Source organism: Stigmatopora argus, chromosome 4 (assembly GCF_051989625.1).
Source record: "Stigmatopora argus isolate UIUO_Sarg chromosome 4, RoL_Sarg_1.0, whole genome shotgun sequence".
NCBI classification, from domain to species: domain Eukaryota; kingdom Metazoa; phylum Chordata; class Actinopteri; order Syngnathiformes; family Syngnathidae; genus Stigmatopora; species Stigmatopora argus.
This window is the reverse complement of record NC_135390.1, coordinates 1,703,720-1,727,809: the sequence shown is the minus strand read 5'-3', so window position 1 is coordinate 1,727,809 and position 24,090 is coordinate 1,703,720. Positions and strand designations below refer to the sequence as shown.

Genomic DNA, 24,090 nt, shown 5'->3' with positions numbered 1-24,090 from the left:
GTACTGAACAAGAAGCTACAAGGCCAGGGGCAACTTGTCAGTGCTGCCTCTGACAACGTGAGAGCATTCTGCACTAAACTTGTGTTATGGAAAGCCCAGCTCTCTCAGACAAACCTTTGCCATTTCCCAGCATGCAAGGCTCTCGTGGATGCAGGCACACCATTCAGTGGTGAGAAGTATGTTGAGGCCATTTTGACGCTACAGGAGGAATTTGATCACAGATTTGCAGACTTCAAGACACACACAGCCACATTTCAAATTTTTGCGGACCCCTTCTCCTTTGATGTGCAAGATGCCCCTCCGGAGCTTCAAATGGAGCTCATTGATCTGCAGTGCAACTCTGCACTCAAAGCCAAGTTCACGGAGGTGAGTGGAGAAGCAGAAAAGCTTGGGCAATTTTTGAGAGAGTTGACCCCCAGCTTCCCTGAACTTTCCCGAATGTTCAAGCGGACCATGTGCCTTTTTGGGAGCACATACTTGTGTGAGAAGCTCTTCTCCACCTTGAACTTCAATAAGTCCAAGTACAGGTCCAGACTTACTGATGAGCATATTCAAGCTCTACTGAGGGTCTCCACTGCTTCCTCCCTCAAGCCAAATGTGACTCAGCTATGTGAGAAGAAGCGCTGCCAGGTCTCCAGCAGCAAGAAGTAGGCAAGAGAAGCCGTGTTCAGAATATTTCATGTTCAATGTTCTATTCAAGTTCAGAAAGTTAAAGGTTAAAGAGCTGTTAATACAGACATTTGAAACGGAATAAAAATAATTAGTTTTCTCTACTTAGCCAGCCAGTGTATATCTACTGTATGCTCATTATTATTATTTTATTTTTTTTATTACTGATTTATTTATTTTTTATTCATCTTTAAGTTAATGTATTTAATTCATTATTTTTTGTTAAAAAATAAAGAGATTTGATAATGTTGGAATGTTTTATCAGCACTTTTCTTGTGGAAAATCCTGATGCGGCCCAGTCTCACCCAGGCTCGGCCTCTAGCGGCCCCCAAGTAAATTGAGTTTGAGACCCCTGCATTACAGTAAATCCAGTCAAAACATCCCAGGGGAGTGCCAAGGCATTTGACTTCCGTGTGCTCGCAGCGCTTTTAACACGGAAAAACACTCTCAATACTCAAATAACACAGCATATTAGAGGTATTCAGAGGAAATGCCTGGTTTGAATGACAACAGAATGCGGGTGTGAACGCTTGGAAAATGGACTGAAGCCATGGATTGATTAGATTAGAACTTCATTTCATCCCGTATTTGGGAAATTTATTGGTTGCAGTAGAAAGACAGACACAAGACACATAAGACATTGTAGACCTAGGTAAAAAACTGGAACCACACAAAGGAAGTCCACAAGGTGGGGACCTTCTGCAGACTGAGACTGAGGTTACCGCACAGTCTCTCAGTAGTCTGGAGGTTTTAAAGATCATCTTCCTTGCCTAGATCCTCCTAAGATGTCCTATCACCTAATCAGCAGCAGCGGAGAGGCCAGTGGGAGGCTTCAAAGCACACAAGCAGCCCAGCAAACACTGGCAGCTCCAGCTGACCGGGGAGCGATCTCACGGTCCCATAACAATGATGGAATGCTCAGTCTGGAGCGTTGCCTCTTCTCCCGGCACTATCGTCCACTGCTCACAGCTGATCATGCGTGCAAAACAGCGGAGGTACGGCTGAACGGCTCCAAAGACGTCTAGGACTAGCACAAAGAAACCAAGCCACACAATGGGTGGGGTCAAGTCGCAAAGGACAAAGCAAAATCACAAAGTACAATGCAAGGCAAAGTATATGGGAAAGCATTAAGAAATATTAAAATGCAATTAAAAAAGATGGAAAAGCAGCAAAAACATAAAACGAACAAGTGCTACCGGCTGCCACTTGAGCGGCGCCATCTTGGTTGCAGTAGCAAAAACGGATACATACACAAGAAAAAGAGTTGGATAAAACTGGAACCACAGACAATTTAACAGCTTTGCCAACGATTCGGGAGTGATGAATGCCCGATGGCCAACATAGTAGTTTAGGCAGGCAGCGTCGCACGAGTTTATTGCATTATTAAACTTAGTTTTGCTCGTGCTGGCGGCTAGCCTAACATTACGCTAGAAGCTAGCATAACATATGCTAGCGTATCACATAATATACGCTAGCGGCTACCATAACAAAGAGATGCTAGCGTCTAGCATAACATACGCTAGTGGATCGCATAACATATGCTAGCGTATCACATAATATACGCTAGCGGCTACCATAACAAAAGTACGCTAGCGGCTAGCATAACATACGCTAGCCTAGTGTCATGCAAGTGCCTTTTCCGATGTGGCACCCTATGTAATGACAAAAAACTGAAAATATACCGGCAGCTGAGACAGTGCCCTATCAGACGGTGCGTTTTATCGGTGTGAAAATACGGTAGAGACGCTCCCCAACTTACGAACATTCGAGTTACGAACAACGGTACATACGAACATGTCTGCAAATTGTGTTTGTCGAAAAATGTTCGTAAGTTCAATTTTGTATTGCGCGCCTTTTTCCGAGTAGTGCTTCTTTCCGCCGCTAATACCGACGCCTGGCGCTGTGAGAGCTCAGCTCACCCAGCATCTACCTTCCTCTGCCCGGTTCGTTGCAGTGCGGAAGTGCGTGAACGTATCTCCAGTGCGCAAAGAACCATTTTCATTTTTATCATTAAATATCTTGTGCATCCATTATTCAATATGGTTGGTGAAAAGCGAAAGGCTTTTATTGAGGGAGGTGCAAGGAAGAGGCAAGCCATTTCATTTGAAATGAGGGGCAATAATAACGAAGCTGATGCGCGTGAGAAAGTGGTGAGCGTTACACGTGAATACAACTTGGAATCGTTCGACCATCAGTACAATTTATAAACATAAAGATCGAGCAGCAGGACCCAAATATTGAACGTTGCACAAAGTTTGCAAATCAATTGAATGATGCCATAGTGCTACCACATCATTTATGATGAAAAAAAGAAAACTGCAATCGTCATTAGATAGCTTCTTTTCGGCCAGTTTCTAGTAAATCTCCCTCTCTCTAATGTATGTATTCTCTCCAAGTTATTAAATGTTTTTTTCAGTACAAACCAATGCGTGTTACTTATACAAGCCTTAAACATACAAATGCACTTATATAAACATTCAATATACTTATATAGGCCTTAAACATAAATTATAATACAAAATATAGCACTGAGCAACTTACGAACAAATTCAACTTATGAACAATCGCTCGGAACCTAACTCGTTCGTAAGTAGGGGAGTGTCTGTACATTCAATTACATTGACTTTCTATTACACAATGAGAATAAAAAAAACAACTGGTGTGGATGCAACATAGTGGGGTCGACACATGGTGCATGCTCGCTTCTCTCTGATTGGCTATGAATATGCATGTAAATCCCAGGTTCAGACCTTCCTGTGTGGTATTTAAATGTTCTCCCTGGGCTTGAGTGGGTATTATGGTTTCCTCCACATCCCAAAAATATGGATAGGCTGGTTGAACACTCTAAATTGCTCCTAGGTATAAGTGTGGACGTGAATGGTTGTCCGTCCATCTCATTGTGCACTGCTATTGCCTGGCCTCCAATTCAGGGTGTCCGAAGTCAACTGGGATAGGCTGCAGGCGAGACAACACCCCCACCCTTTAAGGATAAGCGGTGTGGAAAATGAATTATTGAATAAATGAATGTCTTTGTAGATCAAAATTATTTACAACCAAAATGTTTTGTTGGAATTAACGGGGATGCCGCTGTTAACCGTGCTTTATATAAAAAGAACATTCCTATATGAAACATGAACTTTATTATGAAAAATAGGGTGACCTTTTTATTTTTTGAAAAATCCTAGAATTCATGCCGACAAGTAAGATTGCGTATGTGATGATGGCACATCTTTAAAATTAAGTGCTCCTCTGTATTTCTAAATTGGAGCGTGAACATGACATTTGGTTGGCCAGATTCCTTGCAGGTGATTTCCCAATCAACAAAACCGTTGCTGATTGGTTGTATTTCCAGTCGACAGTGACATGAATTGAGCTTTTTTCTATTTTCCTATATCGCATTGCAATTTCGCATGTGCAAGTGTACATGGATGAGCGTGAAATTTCATAGGGACTATTGTTGCATGCCGCTTAGCTGCAAAAGGCTATGGGCGATTTTCATATTTTCGTGCTAGTTCCATATAAAATAAATTGACATAAGCAACTTCTCCTCCCGTGTGTCAACCAGGGGTTGGCAATAAATAATTGGTAGAAAATTATTGCAGTATATTGCCATAAGTATATTTGTAATTGGATTTTCACGGTATATATATATTTATGTTTATGCAAAAAATTACCAATTATTGGTCGCCGAACGAAAATTATTTCCAATAATTTCCACGGCCATTTTCCGTAGCGTGGGAGAAATTCGCAAATGCATGCGCGCAAAAAAAGACGCCTGCACGCACATTGCTCGCATTTCTCCATGCATTCAAGGTCAAATGCGGTGTGCGCTGGGCACAGACAATTTGTCATCTGGAGAGTCCAAGATGTCGTTTGGCCAAAGTCTTGGCATGCAGTCGTGCCCAGTTTATGGACACATCGTTCATATTGTCCAATTACATTATTGTTGAATGTTTTTTAGTACGGCTTCAATTGTTTTTGACGACCGCAGACACAGCATATCCCAGTGCTTGATAATGCAACTTTTTTTGCACACTAATCAACATTTTTGGGATCACAAGTTTGTTTCTCGTATTGTACCATCCAATGCTAATTCGGAAGCTTCCCCATAGTTTTCTATTTTTTGTATAAATCTACAACCGTTAACCCAAAAAACCCAATTTTCTTCTTGATTTTGGATGGGAACTTTGGGGTTGTAGTCCTGGGGGTCATCAAAATTTAAGTTTTGGGATTTGAATCTATTTTCCCATTAAAAAATAAAAACAATTTTCTCACGCTAAGCGCCAATATGATTTTCACCCAATTATTGAAATATATTATGATAAATTCCTTACAGTGGCGTACCGATGAATGTTGTGCCCCGTAGCAAGTTCCAGATGGTAAGCCCCCTCAATGTCAGAAGTAACGTATAAAGGTAGCCAAATGTGATAAATTTCCATGAAAATAAACAAGTTACACAATTTTTTTGTAAATTTGCAAAATATTAAAACTGGATTTAGAAATATATTGCAATAATTTTTGGGCTAGTAGTGCGGTGTGCTTAGCGCGTCGGCCTCACAGGTTTGGGGTCCTGGGGTCAAATCCAGGTCATGTCCACCTGTGTGCCATTTGCAAGTTCTCCCTGTCCTGCGTGGGTTTCCTCCAGGCACTCCGGTTTCCTCCGGGCACTCCGGTTTCCTCCGGGCACTCCGGTTTCCTCCGGGCACTCCGGTTTCCTCCGGGCACTCCGGTTTCCTCCGGGCACTCCGGTTTCCTCCGGGCACTCCGGTTTCCTCCGGGCACTCCGGTTTCCTCCGGGCACTCCGGTTTCCTCCGGGCACTCCGGTTTCCTCCGGGCACTCCGGTTTCCTCCGGGCACTCCGGTTTCCTCCGGGCACTCCGGTTTCCTCCGGGCACTCCGGTTTACTCCGGTTTCCTCCCACATTCCAAAAACATGCATGGTAGGCTGATTGGACACTCTAAATTGCCCCTTGGTATGGGTGTGAATGTGCATGGTTCTCCGTCTCCTTGTGCCCTGTGATCGGCTGGGATAGGCTCCAGCACCCCCCTTATGAGGATAAAGCGGTTCAGAAAATGAGATGAGATAATTTCCAATTATTGTTTTCTATGGTGAAAATTTAGATTTATTTATATTGTGTGGCCTAAATTAAAATATATTTATTTTGCGAGACAAATATATTTCTGACAAAAACCTTTATATTTTCCAGGCCTTGCGAGCAGGTAATTTGGTCAGATTAGTTTGAGAATGATTGACGCTTCGCTGCAATTGTTAATACTGCTTGTTTCTTCGGAAGGCAGTTTTGTTTTGGAGTTATCGAAGATTAAGTCTGATCGTACCAAAAAAGTACACATGCCTGGAAGTTGAATAACCAAAAAAATTGCTCTGAAATTAGCATAATACAAATATATTGCAATAATTCAATTATTGTTTTCTATGGCTAAGATTTAAATACAGTGGGACTTAGGGAGCTACTGCAACTGGCTGCCGCTTGAACGGCGCCTATGATGTATGAATTGTTGTTTTTTACATGTGCCCTAAACGCACCACGTGGCTGATTGGCCGTAACGTAGGACGGCTTTCCACGTCATTTACCAACATCATTTTCTGAAGAATTTCCGCCAGCGAGTTTCCCGGTGCTCCCGAAACACTTTTTTTCCCCTGTCAGTATGGGAAGACTCGGCGAGACACAATGCTGCTGGCTGCACTGACCCAATTTAGTTGTAAGGGTTGAGGCCTTTCCACGTCATTTTCCGCCAGCGAGTTTCTAGGTGCTCCCGGGACACTTTTTTTTCTGTCGTGACGGGAGTTATAAAACATCCACTTATCAATGAATCACGCTATATCTATTGTATAATCTTTATAGTGTGATATATGGATGGATGTGTGTGTGTGTGCACCTGGAAACTCGCTGATTAAAATTCTTCCGAAAATGACGTTTGTAAATGACATGAAAAGTTGTCCTACCTTAGAACTACAGTGGGTCAGCGCGTCCAGCACCATCGTGTTTCGGCGAGTCTTCCCGTCATGACAGGAAAAAAAAAGTGTTTGCGGATCATAGAATAGATAAAGTGTGATTATGGATGGGTGGATCTTTTATATTGACATTGTCATGCTACTTTTGTCAAAAACATGCATCATAGAGAGTTGACATTATTATTCAAAAACCTTTATTGTCATCATACACAACTGCCTATAACGAAATTGGTGGTGCTACTCCACAAAGTGCGTTTTACCAGGAAAAAAAAACATAAATAAGTAATATAAAAATATAAAAAGTCACATCCTGGCAAGGTAAATTCTAAAATATTGCACAATCTAAGATATTGCACATTGTTATTGCACAACCCAAAGTTATTGCACAGAAGGGATGGTGTGTCGTGCTTACGCAAGTTCAGAGTCCTGATGGCTGTGGAAAAAAAATGTCCCTAAGTCTATTTGTCCGTGCTTTGTGAAACCTGTAGCGTCTGCCAGAGGGCAGCACCTGGAACAGGTTGTGTCCAGGGTGGTCTGGGTCCTTAACAATGTACCCTGCTCTGCTGACGTAGCGAGGGCTGGCAATGCCATCCAGTGAGGGCAGAGAGCAGCCGATGATCTTCTGGGCGGTGTTGATCACTCTCTGCATGGCTTTTCTGTCTGCTGCCGTGCTTCCAGCGTACCACACTGTAATGCAGTATGCCAGGATGCTCTCCACAGTGGCTCTATAGAAGGTTACTAGAAGCTTAGTGTCCAAGTTATTTCTCCTGAGTACTCTCAGGAAATGGAGTCGTGTCTAGGCCTTCTTCACCACTGCCGTGGTGTTGGTAGACCAGGGGAGCTTGTCCGTGACGTGGCAGACTCATCCCCCCTGAGATGAGTCCGACCGATCTCAGTGGTGTCATCGGCAAATGTGACGATGGAGTTAGAGTGGTGGGTTGGTGTTCAGTCATATGTGTACAGGGAGTACAGAAGAGGAATCAGTACACAGCCTTGAGGGGAGCCAGTGCTCAGTGTAAAGGAGGAAGAGAGGTGGGGACCAAGTCTAACAGTTTGTGGACGGTTGGTTAAGAATTACTTAATCCAGCAGCAGATGGAAGAGGATAGTCCAAGGTTGAAGAGTTTGTCAGCCAGAACGTCCAGTATTATAGTGTTGAAGGCTGAGCTCTAGTCAATGAAATGCATCCTCACGTAGTTCCCATGGTGCTCCAGGTGGCTCAGTGCTCTTTGTAGAGCTACGGTGATGGCGTCCCCAGTGGACCTATTTGCTCTATAAGCAAACTGGTGAGGGTCAACTGAGGGAGGGATTGTATCCCTGATGTGGCGGGCGACCAACTTTTCAAAGCACTTCATGATCACAGGCGTAAGTGCAACAGGCCTATAATCATTCAGGCTGTCAATGGTTGGCTTTTTAGGGACAGAGATAATGGTGACAGATTTCAGGCAGGGTGGGATGATGTATTGTTGCAGAGAACAATTGAAAATCTTTATGAAAACCCCAGTCAGCTGGTCAGCACAGGCTTTGAGCACCTTCCCAAGTACGTCAGGGCCACCAGCATTCCTGGTGTTCACAGTCCGCAGTTTCTGTCTCATTTCATGTTCCTGAAGCTTCAGTGTACTGCTGCAGGGTGGTGGATGTGTTGAGACTGAATCTGATTTGTCAGTTTCAAAGCGGGCAAAGAAACGATTCAGTTCCTCTGCTAGTGAGGCATCTGCGTTAACAGACACATTATTGTCATTGTGATTTGTAATGTGTCGTATTCCGTGCCACATCTTCTTTGGGTTATTTTCTGTGAAGTGCTCCTCAATTTTCTTTGTATATGCTGCCTTGACCTTTTTAATGCCTCTTTTCAGCTCTGCTCTGGCAGCGCTGTATTGTAACTTGTCCCCTGAGCTGAAGGTGGTGCTACGGCATTTGATGAGTGCCTGTGTCTAACTGGTCATCCAGGGTTTTTGGATAGGAAAAACCCGGATACGTTTATTAACAGTGACAGTGTCCGTGCAGTTTTTGATATAGGAAAGTACAGTGTCCCAGGCCATGTTTTTATTATCTTTATTTGTGGCCTTGTTAGCCTCCGGAGTGGGGTGTATGAGGGGGTGAGGGACAGGCAGAGATGGTCGGATCCAGCAAGGTGAGGGAGGGGTAGGGGGTGGGGGGCTCTATAAGCATGTTTGATGTTAGAGTAAACATGATCTAGAGCAGGGGTCTCAAACCGGTCCTCAAAGGGCCGCAGTGGGTGCAGGTTTTCATTCCAACTCAACAAGAGGATACCTTTTGCACGTGTAATCAGTTAATCAGTTGATTGCAGCCAGGTGCTACTTATTTTAGAAGACACCTGATTGGTTAAAATGTCAGCACTGGATCGGTTGGAACAAAAACCAGGACCCACTGCGGCCCTCGGTGGAATCGGTTTGAGACACCTGATCTAGAGTTTTATCTCCTCTGGTGTGACACTTCACGTACTGGATAAACTTAGGCAGAAGTCATCAAACATGCTTTGTTGAAGTCACCGGCGACAATAAAGACTCCGTCGGGGTGGTCAAGCTGCTGTTTGTTTACAGTCGCTAGCAGGAGGCTAAGTGCCGTGCTAAGGTTAGCATCCGGTGGGATGTAAACAGCCATTACAATGACAATCGTTAGCTCTCTAGTTAGATAGAAGGGTTTGCACCGAACTGCCAAGAGCTCTAAATCAGAAGAACAGTGAGTGTTAGTAATCCTATTGTTGCAGCACCAGTCGTTGTGTATGTACACGCAAAGCCCACCCCTTGGTTTTCCCGGATTTGGACGATCGATCCTGCCTGTGTAGCATGCGGCTAGCTAGTGATACCGGGGCGTCGGGGATTTGCGGGTGTAGCCACGTTTCCATGATGAGAATAATGTTGCAGTTCCTGACAAGCAAGCTGAAGTTCCAAATTGTCCATTTTGTGGGTGATGGATCTGGCGTTGGTCAAGAAGATACTCGGAAGCGGTGCTCTGTGCGGTTGTTTCCTTAGCTTAGCAGCTAGGCCCGCCCGGCATCCCCGCTTTGGCTTTCTTTCCCTTCGCTGCCTCCGTCGTACTCTGAGTGGGCTGACGATCCACGGAGATACCGGTGCTCTCGAGATGTCCTCGGGGATATTGTAGATTTGTTGGTAATCTTTTGTGATGGATATATCGCATCTCCTACCGAGTAATTAAATCCTGGCGACTAGAAAAAGTTTGCCTCGCAGATGTTCGTAAATAACGATAAGATTGAGAAAACAAAACACCAAACTGGAGAGCAAAGAGCCGCTGCACCCGCGCCGCCATCTTGGATCGTCCAAAAATAATACCTGAAAATTGCTTAAATAGGTAAAATTTGTCAGCCTTTCTTTTGAAATTGACCGTCAGTTCTCCTTATTTTTTCCTAAAAGGCATACTTCTGCTTCTGTATATATTATACATTTTGTTTTTGCATACTTTACATACGTTTCCACTGACACTTTTCACCAATTATGCCAAAAAGGAGTTCTCATTCCGTATCGAGTTGGAAAAGGCATAAACAATTGAAGCGCACCAAGATGGCAGCACAATCTTCTGCATTCCAAAGTGGTGGCGAGGCTTCGACCTCGGCGGTCATCTACAATCCTTATAATGTGTCATTTATGGATGGGTGTGTGTGTATGTTAAGATTATCTTGCTACGTTTGTCCAAACCGTGTAACACAGAGTTGAATTTTTTTATGGTGGCTAGAAACGGCTGTCGGATCCTAATAGACGGTGATTGCATTTCTTCACCTTGTTTAAGTATGCAAACTCACTCTTTCATACAATAAACAATCATTTGTCAAAAGAGATTTTTTTTTGTCTTTTGGTTCTAAACAAACAGGTGGGACCGGCGAAGCCGCCCCGCCCTGCTTGTTCACCATAAACCCATGTACTAATGCAATCCTATAATTTACATCAAAGCCAAATTTGCACCATCACATATTTGTTGTTACATTGTCAAATTGAATTAATAAATTTTTTACCCTCATGTCTGTACTGCTTGGACTGTAGTATGCCCTCCTGAAGATTTCAGTCATGTTCTTCAGCACATCAAAAATGGCCTGTAAATCACCACTGTAGTTGGTGCCATTACTAGAAGTCACCCTTAGTTTAGTCATCACTTCAGAGACTCCATTGCCTATGAGGCCACGTTGGGCTTTGGATAAATGATCCCGAGTCTAAAAAAAAAAATTTTTTAATGAATTAAAACAGCATATCATGGATGTACTTTTTATTTAATGAGGTTTAATTTATGTTGAGTTAAATCTTGTTTAGCAGTGATCGGCCATTTAGGCAGACAGAAGTTAATTCTTGTAGTAGCACTTTTGGAACATTGTAAGTACAGTGGTACCTCTACATACGAGCAGCTCTACCTACGAGATGCTCGAGATACGAGGAAAATTTTGAGCAAATAATTAGCTCTAGATACGAGAAAAAATTTGAGATGCGAGAAAGCCAGGTGGCCATGACATGAGAGGCTGTTTATCATTGTAGCGCACTGTCTTTTTGCCGCATCTCTTTCGTGTATAACAGATATCTACGAGCACTGAACGGTTTCTTCACACAAGTTTCTCCTACACATGGACCAGAAAACGCACAACGCGCATGCACGGGCAAAAACAGGGCTTTCTGGGTAATGAAGTATACTCGTGCACACAACACCAATAGCCAATGGCACCCTTTCTCAGAATAAAACTTCATTCCACAATCAATATGTGGGTAGGCTGAGCTGTTGCATTTTTTCAGTGTTTTTCCTTCCTAGCCTGTTAGCTCTCACGATCGCTCATTCAAGACTACTTCTTGTTGGCAAGTGGTCGTGTGTTATCCTATTGTGAGGACATTTGTGTGCATCATTTTCAGAATATTTTGAAGGGAATACAACAGCAAACAGCCCATGGATAGCGAAGGTGAGGGTGCAGGAGTGGCAAACAGCTAACCCGGCCAGGAGAAGGTATAAAAATGTAAAACAAAATTAGAATTTTGCTTTGTGTAAAGTTACATTAAACGTATGTTTGAGTGTGTCTGTATATATTAATCCAAGTTAATTTAAATGTGTTTGTTTGGTTACGAGTGTGTTGTCGTGGAAAGTCCCCCGTGACCCCCATAGCCATCCCCCCCGCCGTCTCTGTGCGACTCTCTCTCTCCTCTCCACGAAATCCGTCTAATTTTAGTTCTATTAAACACATTTTATTACTATTAAACCACTAGTTATGTGTTACTTTGTTAATAGATGGTGAATTAGAAGAAATAAAAAAAAATCCAATCCAATATCCTGTTTTTGGTGTTTTTTCAGAGGGTTGGAACAAATTAATTTGTTTTTATTTCATTTCAATGGGAAACGTTCGTTCGAGTTACATGAAGATCGACATATGAGCTCAGTCCCGGAACGAATTAAGCTTGTATGTAGAGGTACCACTGTAATCTCATTCTTGTATGCAAATATTCGTGCTTTATAATTCTAACTTTGTAAAATGGTGTTGATTGAGCCTGAAGACTGTAAGGTTACTATGCAAATGGTAAGGACCGCTCGAAAAAGACAATGCCTTTCCTGAGTGTTTTTCATAGTTATGTGACTGATTATGCAAAAGGTTTAGCTGCTTAGCATATTGATTTCTTTTTTTAAATTTTATTTTGTGCAATATCCCACAAAGTGTGTGAAGCTTGCCCGTCTTCCAGTCTGGCTATAGCACTGCATTGGTTCAGCTGTTATTTATTCTAAATGGCATAGGCCAAAATTATAGTTACCTTATTTTCTCGCATCTCGGCCGCCTCCGTGCATAAGCCGTACCCTTAAAATCATTGATTTTGATCATTTCACTCTTAGAAGATGTCCCCTGATTCACAATTTTCAACTCCATATTCATGGTTTTGATAGGCATTACAATTGTGACACTTCATCGCACGTGTTACTTCTTAAAATACTTTATGAATCCAAAGGATTGTCTGCTGGATTGCGCATTATTTGGGTCAATATCATAAGGAAGTTAATATGCCTGTCTTTGTAAATGCAAAGTGATAATGTTTATTGAACTGGTATGTGCTCAGCCAAAATATATAAAACACAAAAGTCCTGGTTCCAAAAACAGGAACAGCCAGGAAAAGATACAAAAACCATTAAATAAAGATGATCATTGTGACTTAGCTTCCAACAACAAAGTGACGCACAGGCAAAGGACACTAAATCAGAGGGGTATTTAAGGACAAGGGCTAAGACACACAGATGTGGATACTCAGGTGACATAGTGAACACAATGACACAAACCCACCAAAACAAAACAGGATATTAAAAAACTAAAATCAATACGGCTTAGAGCAAATTGTAACAATCCCCACGAGGGTTTAACCATTTAAAAGCATTATCTGAATTTCAATGGAGTCATGAGATCAATGTGGGATTGTTTTTAACTTTAACAAGCCTTTTGAGTGCACGTGTATGTCCGATAAGAAAAAAAAATAATGTGTCAGTCATCTGAATCATCATCATCCTAAACCAGGGGTCTCAAATTCAATTTACCTGGGGGCCGCTAGAGGCCGAGTCTGGGTGAGACTGGGCCGCATCAGGATTTCCACAAAAAAAGCGCTGATAAAACATTCCAACGTTATCAAATATCTTTATTTTTTAACAAAAAATAATAAAATAAATAAATTAACTTAAAGATGAATAAAAAATAAATCAATCAGTAATACAAAAATTAAATAATAATTATGAGCATACAGTAGATATACACTTGCTGGCTAAGTAGAGAAAATGAATTATTTTTATTCCGTTTCAAATGTCTGTATTAACAGCTCTTTAACCTTTAACTTTCTGAACTTGAATGGAAGATTGAACATGAAATATTCTGAACACAGCTTCTCTTGCCTACTCCTTGCTGCTAGAGACCTGGCAGCGCTTCTTCTCACATAGCTGAGTCACATTTGGCTTGAGGGAGGAAGCAGTGGAGACCCTCAGTAGAGCTTGATGATGCTCATCAGTAAGTCTGGACCTGTTTTTGGACTTATTGAAGTTCAAGGTGGAGAAGAGCTTCTCACACAAGTATGTGCTCCCAAAAAGGCACATGGTCCGCTTGAACATTCGGGAAAGTTCAGGGAAGCTGGGGGTCAACTCTCTCAAAAATTGCCCAAGCTTGTCTGCTTCTCCACTCACCTCCCTGAACTTGGCTTTGAGTGCAGAGTTGCACTGCAGGTCAATGAGCTCCATTTGAAGCTCAGGAGGGGCATCTTGCACATCAAAGGAGAAGGGGTCCACACAAATTTGAAATGTGGCTTTGTGTGTCTTGAAGTCTGCAAATCTGTGATCAAATTCCTCCTGTAGCTTCGAAATGGCCTCAACATACTTCTCACCACTGAATGGTGGGCCTGCATCCATGAGAGCCTTGCATGCTGGGAAATGGCAAAGGTTTGTCTGAGAGAGCTGGGCTTTCCATAACACAAGTTTAGTGCAGAATGCTCTCACTTTGTCATAGGCAGCACTGACAAGTTGCCCCTGGCCTTGTAGCTTCTTGTTCAGTACATTAAGCTCATGTGTGATATCAACAAGAAAAACCAAGTCCATGAGCCATTTGGGATCACTTAGCACAGGAACAGCAACCCCATCTATCGCCATGAAGTCTTTTACTTCTGCTCTCAACTCAAAAAATCTCTTCAACACGTTTCCCCTGCTGAGCCAACGTACCTCAGTGAAGCAGAGCAAATCCCCATATTCTGACTCAATTTCATCTAAAAAAGCACGGAACCTTCTGTGCTTTAAGCCCCTGGATCTGATTGGGTTGATGCATTTCACAACGACAGACATCACATTGTCAAACTTCAGGCATCTGCTGCAAAGTGCTACCAGTCCATTCTTCCTCCCTGTCATTGATGGGGCTCCATCGGTTGTTATTCCAACAAAGCTCTTCCATGGCAAACCGGCATTCTTAATGGCATCACACAGCTGGTGAAATATTTCCTTAGCGGTGGTCTGGCCATGCATTGGAATTACTGTGACCAACTCCTCCATTACTTCAAAATTAACATCAACACCACGGACATATATTGCGAGCTGGGCAGTGTCTGTGATGTCTGTGGTCTCATCAAGAGCCACTGAATATACACTGAAACATTGTGCTTTCTCACACAGTTGATCATAAATGTCACTTGACAGGTGAGAAATGCGCTCTGCCACGGTGTTGGCAGAAAGGCTGATGTGGTTGAACAGACTTTTCTTTTCTGGACAGACAATTTGTGCAGCCTGTAATATGCACTTTTTGATAAATTCACCTTCTGTGAATGGCTTTCCTGCTTTAGCAATCAACTCACAAACGGCGTAGCTAGCTTCGACTGCTGCATTACTGTCTTTGGTAGCCTTCTTGAAGAAATCCGGTTGCCTCAGAAGACATGTTTTAAGACTGGCAACCTGGTTGGCTCTCTCATTTCCCTGGTATTTTTCGTACTCCTCAGCATGTCTCGTAGTATAATGACGTTTCAAATTGTATTCCTTTTGCACCGCAAATTTTTCAGTGCAAATGAGACACGTCGGGGTGCCCCTGTGTTCAACAAAGAAATATTGCACTCCCTACTTTTCTTGAAACGGTCTGTGCTCATCACCGACCTTTCTCTTCACGGCAGGCTTTGAAAGAGACATCTCTGGGGCTCTGTAATATGTTTTTCCACTTGGAATGAGTCTCGGGTTGATCTTTCACGTTCAGTCGCGCGGGTTTGTTGCGCATGCGCACTTTCGCTCTCCGTTTCTCCGTTTTAATCGCGGAGATGGCTACAGACACTGACACAGGCTGGATCACGGATCATAGCGCCTCATTCAGTTCTATGCTGAGAGCAGCAGAGGAGTGTGCGCGCCGAGCGGAGTGATCGGCTTCACGGCTTCTCCTCCGCCCAGCTGATTGGAGGAGTGAATGAGTGAGTGAGCGAGACACTGGACAACCCGGCCGATGTCCCGCCCTCCAGAGCCGTATACCTCACCGTGATTGGTTCATTTAGCTCCAAACACAACAAGTGTCATTCATATCAATCTTGCGGGCCGCACAAACATTAATATTTCATATTAAGACGGGGGCCGCAAATTATCGTCCCGAGGGCGGCAGTTGGCCCGCGGGCCGCGAGTTTGAGACCCCTGTCCTAAACAGAGCACTTTATTCTATACTTGGACATTATTTTGGGCACAGCCAAGGTAGCCCATGGAACCCATCTATTTATAATACGGAAAATTGCCTCTGAAACTCACCAAAATTACTATGCTGCGATAATCATTAGAAATGCACTTCATGTATGTTGGATTCTCCCAGTATGCAATGCCCTCCTCGTCAAGGATGCAGCGACGCAAAATCAACCCTGTGTGAGATGAGGTAGAAGTAACAGACAGATTCAACAACATATTTTACCGCCAATGTATGTTGTAATTTCCGTTGTTTTTGTCTTGTTCTTGAATTTGTGTGATGGGCGAAGCTAACCGATTGCATTTGGTGGACAGCGTACTGCTGCTGTATCTCCAGCAGGAGTCATCTTCCAAATAACATTAGAATAGTTGTCCTCGACACATATTTCATGGGGTTCTAATGGCAACAAAAAGGAGTCAGTTGAATTGGACTATATCATGAGGAACTCATATACTATATAAATGGTAGTGAATTTTGCTTGTAAACCATCTAAATTTTATCTCACAATTACCCGGGCATCTTTGTTCATTACACAGTCGAACCACTTCTCTTTCTCCAGGGCAAGACTCCCCACCAAAAAAAGGTCCATAACAAAGTCTGTTTCTTTGTTGGCTACCCCCACCACATGTCTTGGAACACCTTGACCACATGGACCAGGGTTGCCACTTCCCATCGACTGAAAGTAAATATGTAAGATTAGAAAATTTACAAAAACATAAAACGTTTGACTCACAGATGAATCAAGCATACAAGAAATGCATTAAGGGCAAAAAAAAGAATGAATGAAAAAACATTCTTTATCCTGGTGTATCCCTTACAAGGGCATTCCTGAAGAGAGCAGATAACAGTTTCAAACCACTCTCCTCTGCATTCAGAACCTCCATATGAAGGGCCGTTGCACTCTCTTGTCCGTTGCCTGGTGCCATTAGAGCAAGAAAAGGAGCAGGTACTCCAACTTGACCATTCATTCCAAACACCATCCACTGAAAATTGTCAAGAAAACACCATTATGGAACAATAAATACATGTTTCATTAAGTATTGACATCTCTGTGGCGTAGCTATCGTTTTGTATGTAGCCATTTGTTGATCCTGTTTGAGTGTGGGTGTGTGGGTGGGTGTGTGGGTGGGTGTGTGGGTGAGTGTGTGGGTGTGTGGGTGTGTGGCGTCTCTGTGTCTGCCTGTCTGCGTGTCTCTGCCTGTCTGCGTGTCTCTGCGTGTCTCTGCGTGTCTCTGCGTGTCTCTGCGTGTCTCTGCGTGTCTCTGCGTGTCTCTGCGTGTCTCTGCGTGTCTCTGCGTGTCTCTGCGTGTCTCTGCGTGTCTCTGCGTGTCTCTGCGTGTCTCTGCGTGTCTCTGCGTGTCTCTGCGTGTCTCTGCGTGTCTCTGCGTGTCTCTGCGTGTCTCTGCGTGTCTCTGCGTGTCTCTGCGTGTCTCTGCGTGTCTCTGCGTGTCTCTGCGTGTCTCTGCGTGTCTCTGCGTGTCTCTGCGTGTCTCTGCGTGTCTCTGCGTGTCTCTGCGTGTCTCTGCGTGTCTCTGCGTGTCTCTGCGTGTCTCTGCGTGTCTCTGCGTGTCTCTGCGTGTCTCTGCGTGTCTCTGCGTGTCTCTGCGTGTCTCTGCGTGTCTCTGCGTGTCTCTGCGTGTCTCTGCGTGTCTCTGCGTGTCTCTGCGTGTCTCTGCGTGTCTCTGCGTGTCTCTGCGTGTCTCTGCGTGTCTCTGCGTGTCTCTGCGTGTCTCTGCGTGTCTCTGCGTGTCTCTGCGTGTCTCTGCGTGTCTCTGCGTGTCTCTGCGTGTCTCTGCGTGTCTCTGCGTGTCTCTGCGTGTCTCTGCGTGTCTCTGCGTGTCTCTGCGTGTCTCTGCGTGTCTCTGCGTGTCTCTGCGTGTCTCTGCGTGTCTCTGCGTGTCTCTGCGTGTCTCTGCGTGTCTCTGCGTGTCTCTGCGTGTCTCTGCGTGTCTCTGCGTGTCTCTGCGTGTCTCTGCGTGTCTCTGCGTGTCTCTGCGTGTCTCTGCGTGTCTCTGCGTGTCTCTGCGTGTCTCTGCGTGTCTCTGCGTGTCTCTGCGTGTCTCTGCGTGTCTCTGCGTGTCTCTGCGTGTCTCTGCGTGTCTCTGCGTGTCTCTGCGTGTCTCTGCGTGTCTCTGCGTGTCTCTGCGTGTCTCTGCGTGTCTCTGCGTGTCTCTGCGTGTCTCTGCGTGTCTCTGCGTGTCTCTGCGTGTCTCTGCGTGTCTCTGCGTGTCTCTGCGTGTCTCTGCGTGTCTCTGCGTGTCTCTGCCTCTGTGTGTGTGTGTGTCTGTGTCTGTCTGTGTGTGTGTGTGTGTCTGTCTGTGTGTGTGTGTCTGTGTCTTTGTCTGTCTCTGTCTGTCTCTGTGTGTCTGTGTCTGTCTCTGTGTGTGTGTCTGTGTCTGTCTCTGTGTGTGTCTGTGTCTGTCTGTGTGTGTGTGTGTCTGTGTCTGTCTCTGTGTGTGTCTGTCTCTGTGTGTGTGTGTTTGTGTCTGTCTCTATGTGTGTGTCCGTGTCAGTCTCTGTGTGTGTGTCTGTGTCTGTCTGTGTGTGTGTGTCTGTCTGTGTCTGTCTGTGTGTGTGTGTCTGTCTCTGTGTCTGTCTCTGTGTGTGTGTCTGTGTCTGTGTCTCTGTGTGTCTGTGTCTGTGTCTCTGTGTGTCTGTGTGTGTCTGTCTCTGTGTGTGTCTGTCTCTGTGTGTGTCTGTGTGTCTGTCTCTGTGTGTGTGTCTGTCTATGTGTGTGTCTGTGTGTCTCTGTGTCTGTGTGTCTGTGTGTCTGTGTGTCTGTGTGTCTGTGTGTCTGTGTGTCTGTGTGTCTGTGTCTGTGTGTCTGTGTGTGTCTTTGTGTGTCTTTGTGTGTGTCTGTGTGTCTGTCTCTGCGTATGTGTCTGTGTGTGTCTCTGCGTGTGTGTCTCTGCGTGTGTGTCTGTCTCTGCGTGTGTGTCTGTCTCTGCGTGTGTGTCTGTCTCTGCGTGTGTGTCTGTCTCTGCGTGTGTGTCTGTCTCTGCGTGTGTGTCTGTCTCTGCGTGTGTGTCTGTCTCTGCGTGTGTGTCTGTCTCTGCGTGTGTGTCTGTCTCTGCGTGTGTGTCTGTCTCTGCGTGTGTGTCTGTCTCTGCGTGTGTGTCTGTCTCTGCGTGTGTGTCTGTCTCTGCGTGTGTGTCTGTCTCTGCGTGTGTGTCTGTCTCTGCGTGTGTGTCTGTCTCTGCGTGTGTGTCTGTCTCTGCGTGTGTGTCTGTCTCTGCGTGTGTGTCTGTCTCTGCGTGTGTGTCTGTCTCTGCGTGTGTGTCTGTCTCTGCGTGTGTGTCTGTCTCTGCGTGTGTGTCTGTCTCTGCGTGTGTCTGTCTCTGCGTGTGTGTCTGTGTATCTGTCTCTGCCTGTGCGTCTGCGTGTGCGTCTGCGTGTGTGCGCATGTGCACATGTGCGCACGTGCGTATGTCCGCAGGTATGTATGTACGTATGTACGCACATACATTATATATATATATAGATATAGATATAGATATAGATATAGATATAGATATAGATATAGATATAGATATAGATATAGATATAGATATAGATATAGATATAGATATAGATATAGATATAGATATAGATATAGATATAGATATAGATATAGTAGATATAGATATAGATATAGATATAGATATAGATATAGATATAGATATAGATATAGATATATTATCTGGAAATAACAGAGTGGTTTTGTTTCTCACCTGGACAGACAGCAATATTGCAGAATTTAGTTTGTTTCTCTGGACCCTCACAGGGATCTCCTCCAAATTGAGGAGGAGCGCAAGTTCGTGTTCGGGATCTATAACCTCTGCCACATGTTGACGAACATAAACTCCATGGTGACCATTCATCCCAAGCACCGGCCACTACAAATGGCAGAAGCAAAAGTACGGTTTGCATATAGCAACACCCATTTTATTACTGTTGAAAACAAGCTGTGTTTAAATTATCTTGAAAATGTATTCATATTCTGTTTTTTATCATATTTTATATATCTTCATGCCAAAAAGTATTCATTTCTAAGTAACAAATCAGGTTTACTTGAATAGGTAAGCAAATATCAACTGGATGGCCTGACGGTTGTAACGAGTTGACCAGATTGACTGGCAAAGTGAACTTACCTGGACAAACTGCAGGGTTGCAAGTTCTTTGCTCTTGCAGTGGCCCAGTACATTGCGTACTGTAAGAGGAAGAGACACAGAAACGAGTACGACTCTGCCAGCCATCCCCGCATGTAGCAGAACACAAACTCCATGCTGACCACTCTTCACCTGAGGTTGATTCAACTAAAGGGGGAGAGCAAGTGAATGACAGGAATGAAGGAAATGCAGAAGGAGAAAATAGAGCCAAAATGATCATAAAGGATGTATATAATGAAGAGGTAGCTATAAAGGGTTATTTTCTTCCCATGGAACAACACAACAACCCATCTAAAAACACAAATTATTTTCTAAGGATGTAATGATACCCCATTTATTGGGTAATAAAAAAGCAACATTTTCCAAAATCCAGGATTCAAATGAATAATTAGAACACTGTTGCTAAAACAAATAAGTCAGCGGCTTAACCAAACTGCAGAGGGTCATGACTTTCAGGGTATATAGTGGGGCAAATATGTATTTAGTCAACTACCAATTGTGCAAGTTCTCCCACTTGAAAAGAATAGAGAGGCCTGTAATCGTCAACATGGGTAAACCTCAACCATGAGAGACAGAATGTGGGGGGAAAAAACAGAAAATCACTGTTTGATTTTTAAAGAATTTATTTCCAAATTAGAGTGGAAAATAAGTATTTGGTCACCTACAAAAAAAGGAAGATTTCTGGCTGTCAAAGAGGTCTAACTTCTAACGAGGTCTAACGAGGTATGCACTTGTTACCTGTATTAATAGCATCTGTTTTAACTCATTATCGGTATAAAAGACACCTGTGTACAACCTCAGTCTCTCACACTCCAAACTACACTATGGCCAAGACCAAAGAGCTGTTGAAGGACACCAGAGACAAAATTGTAGACCTGCACCAGGCTACAGAGGGTGATCAACACAGCCCAAAAGAGCTCAGCTCCACATTGATCAGTCCTCTCTGAAAGTAAAATCTCCCAAAAGCAGGTCTCGCAAACAGGAACGGGAGCAATATCCATTTTTTTTCACGTAAATATTAATAAAATCAGTATGAATTTGAATATTTTCTGTTCTATTTAAAATTACGCAAAAAATATAATTTTGAGTCATCAAATCAAACTGGAGAGCAAAGAGCCGCTGCACCCGTGCGCGCCGCCATCTTGGAATCACCTTATCATGGTGGTGGGGTTTGATTGTTCCAATGAGCTATGTTCTCTGGGGCACCCATGGCAAACTCTTCCGAGATGAGGAACCAGACAAAGCATGGCTCAGAAGACCTCTTATGATGAATAATACCTTTGGACAGCGTTTCCCCTCATCCAGACGTGGGTTACAGTGGACCCACTCTGGAGCCAGGTCTGAAGGAGGGCCACAATGGCGAACACGTGGTCTACGCTCATGTGGCCCAGCCGAGCACAACCTGAAGAGGGTAAGTGGGTTCCCTTTGCCATGTGATCATCACCTGTAGGAGGGGCCAAATAGGTCAGGGGCGATAACAGATGGGTGACATTTCAAAGGAGGGATCCTGGGTGGGCCGATCCCTGGCTGCAGAAACTGGCTCTTGGGATGTGGAATGTCACTTCTCTGGTCAGGAAAGAGCCTGAGCTAGTGCGGGAAGTTGAAAAGTTCCGGCTCACCTCTATGCACAGCTTGGGTTCTAGTACCATTCCTCCCAAGGGTGGTTGGACACTCTTCCACTCTGGAGTTGTTCACGGTGACTGGCGCCAAGCAGGCGCGGGCATACTTATTGCCCTCCGGCTCAGTGCCTGTACATCGAGGTTCACCGTGGTAGACGAGAGGGTAACATCCCTCCGCTTTCCCTGACTGATGTTTGCACGTATGCACCAAATGGCAGCTCAAAGTACCCAACGTTTTTGGAATCCTTGGAAGGGTTACTGGAGAGTGCGGATTCCCTCATTCTGCTAGGGGAATTCAATGCTCATGTGGGCAATAACACTGAGACCTGGAGGGGTGTGATTGAGAAGAACGGCCCACTGATCGGAACCTGAGTGGTGTTCTATTGGTGGATTCCTGCGCTCGCCAGGGATTGACAATATTGAACAGCATGTTCAAGCATAAGGGTGTCCGTATGTGCACTTGGCACTGAAGGAAAGTAACATTTAACATGTACAAGTAATAGGTAAATAGAAATAAACATTAAAGTTTTTAACTTTCAGAAGAGCTGTGTCTGGTTTCCCAAGCAGGGAATCAGCAGGAGGCCATAAAAATGACACGATAACACAAACAGGATGACCCTGCCAGCGAAATGACTACAAGCAGGAGGCAGGACACTCCCTTATCTGCCCTGGGACGATGAACACGAGATGAGGGACGGCTGACAGGACGGGGGAGGATTAGCCTTTCCTTTGTCCTCAAGTTGTATAATGGCGCTTGCAGGAGAGAGAGAGACTTCAGCATTCTATCAAATTTTTGCGAGGACGAGAATTGAATAGAATTTGCTCCAGCGTGCTGTTTTGTGACTTCTCTGTCTTAGACAATAAATTGTTTAGATTAGAATGTGTTGTGTTTGGAGTCCTTTTTGGAAACGAACGTGCATGTAACTTTAAGAATTGCGGGATCAATAGTTGATTTAAAAAACATAGTTCCTTTAAATGGTGACCAAAAGAGACTTCAAAGCAGAAGAACAGAGGAGTGGACAAAAATTCAGTTGGACTGTGGTCTCCCAGGTGCACCAACAAAAAAGGTAAGCAGAAACTTGTTTGAGTAATTCATGAATTCTGCTATAGTTATAGTTTGGGAGACATATGGTACAATTGTTTTGTTGTATCTCGGTAGGTAGGGATTTTATTGTTTATTGAATTGAGCATTGTATTGTTGACAAGTAGGGTACCAGAGTTCCTATTAATGTCAGGGTAACATAGTTCCTGACCTAGGGTAATATTGGACCTGGAAAGGTGGGTTAACAAGGAACCCACCAAGTAGGGTAACACTGTTCCTACTTAATACGCCAGGGTAACATAGTTCCTACTTAATACATCAGGGTAACAGTTCCTACTTAATATGTCAGGGTAACAGAGTTCCTGGTCCAGGGTAACATAGGACCTGGAAAAGTGGGGTAGCAGAGTTCCCACTAGTCTCGTCGTAACTGACGCAGAGCCGGACGCGGCCCAGCACTGTAACGTTTCGGTATACGTTGGGGATTTTGGGACCCTCAAAAACCGATTGCCAGTACAGTTGTACCTCGGTACCCGGACGTTTGGTCGAAAGACGTTTGGTCGACGGACGTTTGGTCGACGGACGTTTGGTCGACGGACGTTTGGTCGACGGACGTTTGGTCAACGGACAGTTCGTCGAACGGACGTTTTGTCGAACGGACGTTTCGTCGACGGATTCGCCGCCAGACATTTCGTTGAACAGAAGTTTCGTCGTCAACGGGTTCGCTCGCTCTCAATAATAACTCTCTTAACTAAATATCTAATATCAAAATTATCAATAAGTTGTGTATTTTTGGCGTGCGTGTACATGTTAATCGCTGCCGTATTCGCTCGCTCGCCCCCGGATTCGCTTCGCTCGCTCTCAAAATTATAATCATGAGAGAGAGAGACACTTTGTAAATGTCAGAGCATTAATATCGAAATATCTAATATCAAAATTATCAATAAGTTGCGTATTATTGGCGTGTGTGTACATGTTATTCGTCGCCGGATTCGCTCGCTCGCCCCGCCCCCGGATTCGCTCGTATTGGTGTGTGTACATGTTTATCAAACTACGGCCCGCGGGCCATATACTTTTTAATCCGGCCCGTCGACATTGTCCAAATTATAGTAAAAATCAATGACCTCATTCATTTCCCTTTGCCCTGCAATACCGCTCATCACTCTCAATTTAAAGACTGCTTTCTTTCGTTGAATAATAATGTTCTTGATGTTAAAAGTAAATTTGAAAATAAATTTTCACCTTCAATTGTATCTTTTTTCTTATATTTCAATCCTCAGGTTTGATAAATTACATTGCGTGTCCAAATGCTGTCAAATTTTATTATCCATTCTGGCCCGCAAGTCAAATAGTTTGCCCACCCCTTGTATAGACAAACTTGCCTCTTTTAGACTATTATTGTCCCAAATTAAACACATTATCAATAAGCTGCCATTCAAAAAGTTTGCCCACCCCTGGTATAGACAACAAACTTGCCTCTTTT

The 24,090-nt window shown here is 44.0% G+C and overlaps 1 protein-coding gene across 6 annotated transcripts in view; it reads right to left on the bottom strand.

Annotated features, from left to right (window-relative positions):
* The window catches only part of LOC144073050 (adhesion G protein-coupled receptor B1-like), a 200,845-nt gene that overhangs the window by 137,153 nt on the left and 39,602 nt on the right, over positions 1-24,090 (bottom strand). For 5 of the 6 annotated variants that reach the window (XM_077598564.1, XM_077598567.1, XM_077598566.1 and 2 more), the window contains 7 exons: positions 19,932-20,096; positions 19,512-19,676; positions 16,620-16,784; positions 16,313-16,477; positions 16,096-16,197; positions 15,870-15,976; positions 10,633-10,827 (listed from right to left, as the gene is read on the bottom strand). In XM_077598564.1, coding sequence (XP_077454690.1) covers positions 10,633-10,827; positions 15,870-15,976; positions 16,096-16,197; positions 16,313-16,477; positions 16,620-16,784; positions 19,512-19,676; positions 19,932-20,096 — 1,064 coding nt within the window. The remainder of the gene's footprint in view (positions 1-10,632; positions 10,828-15,869; positions 15,977-16,095; positions 16,198-16,312; positions 16,478-16,619; positions 16,785-19,511; positions 19,677-19,931; positions 20,097-24,090) is intronic. The other variant, XM_077598568.1, reaches the window with a different exon arrangement.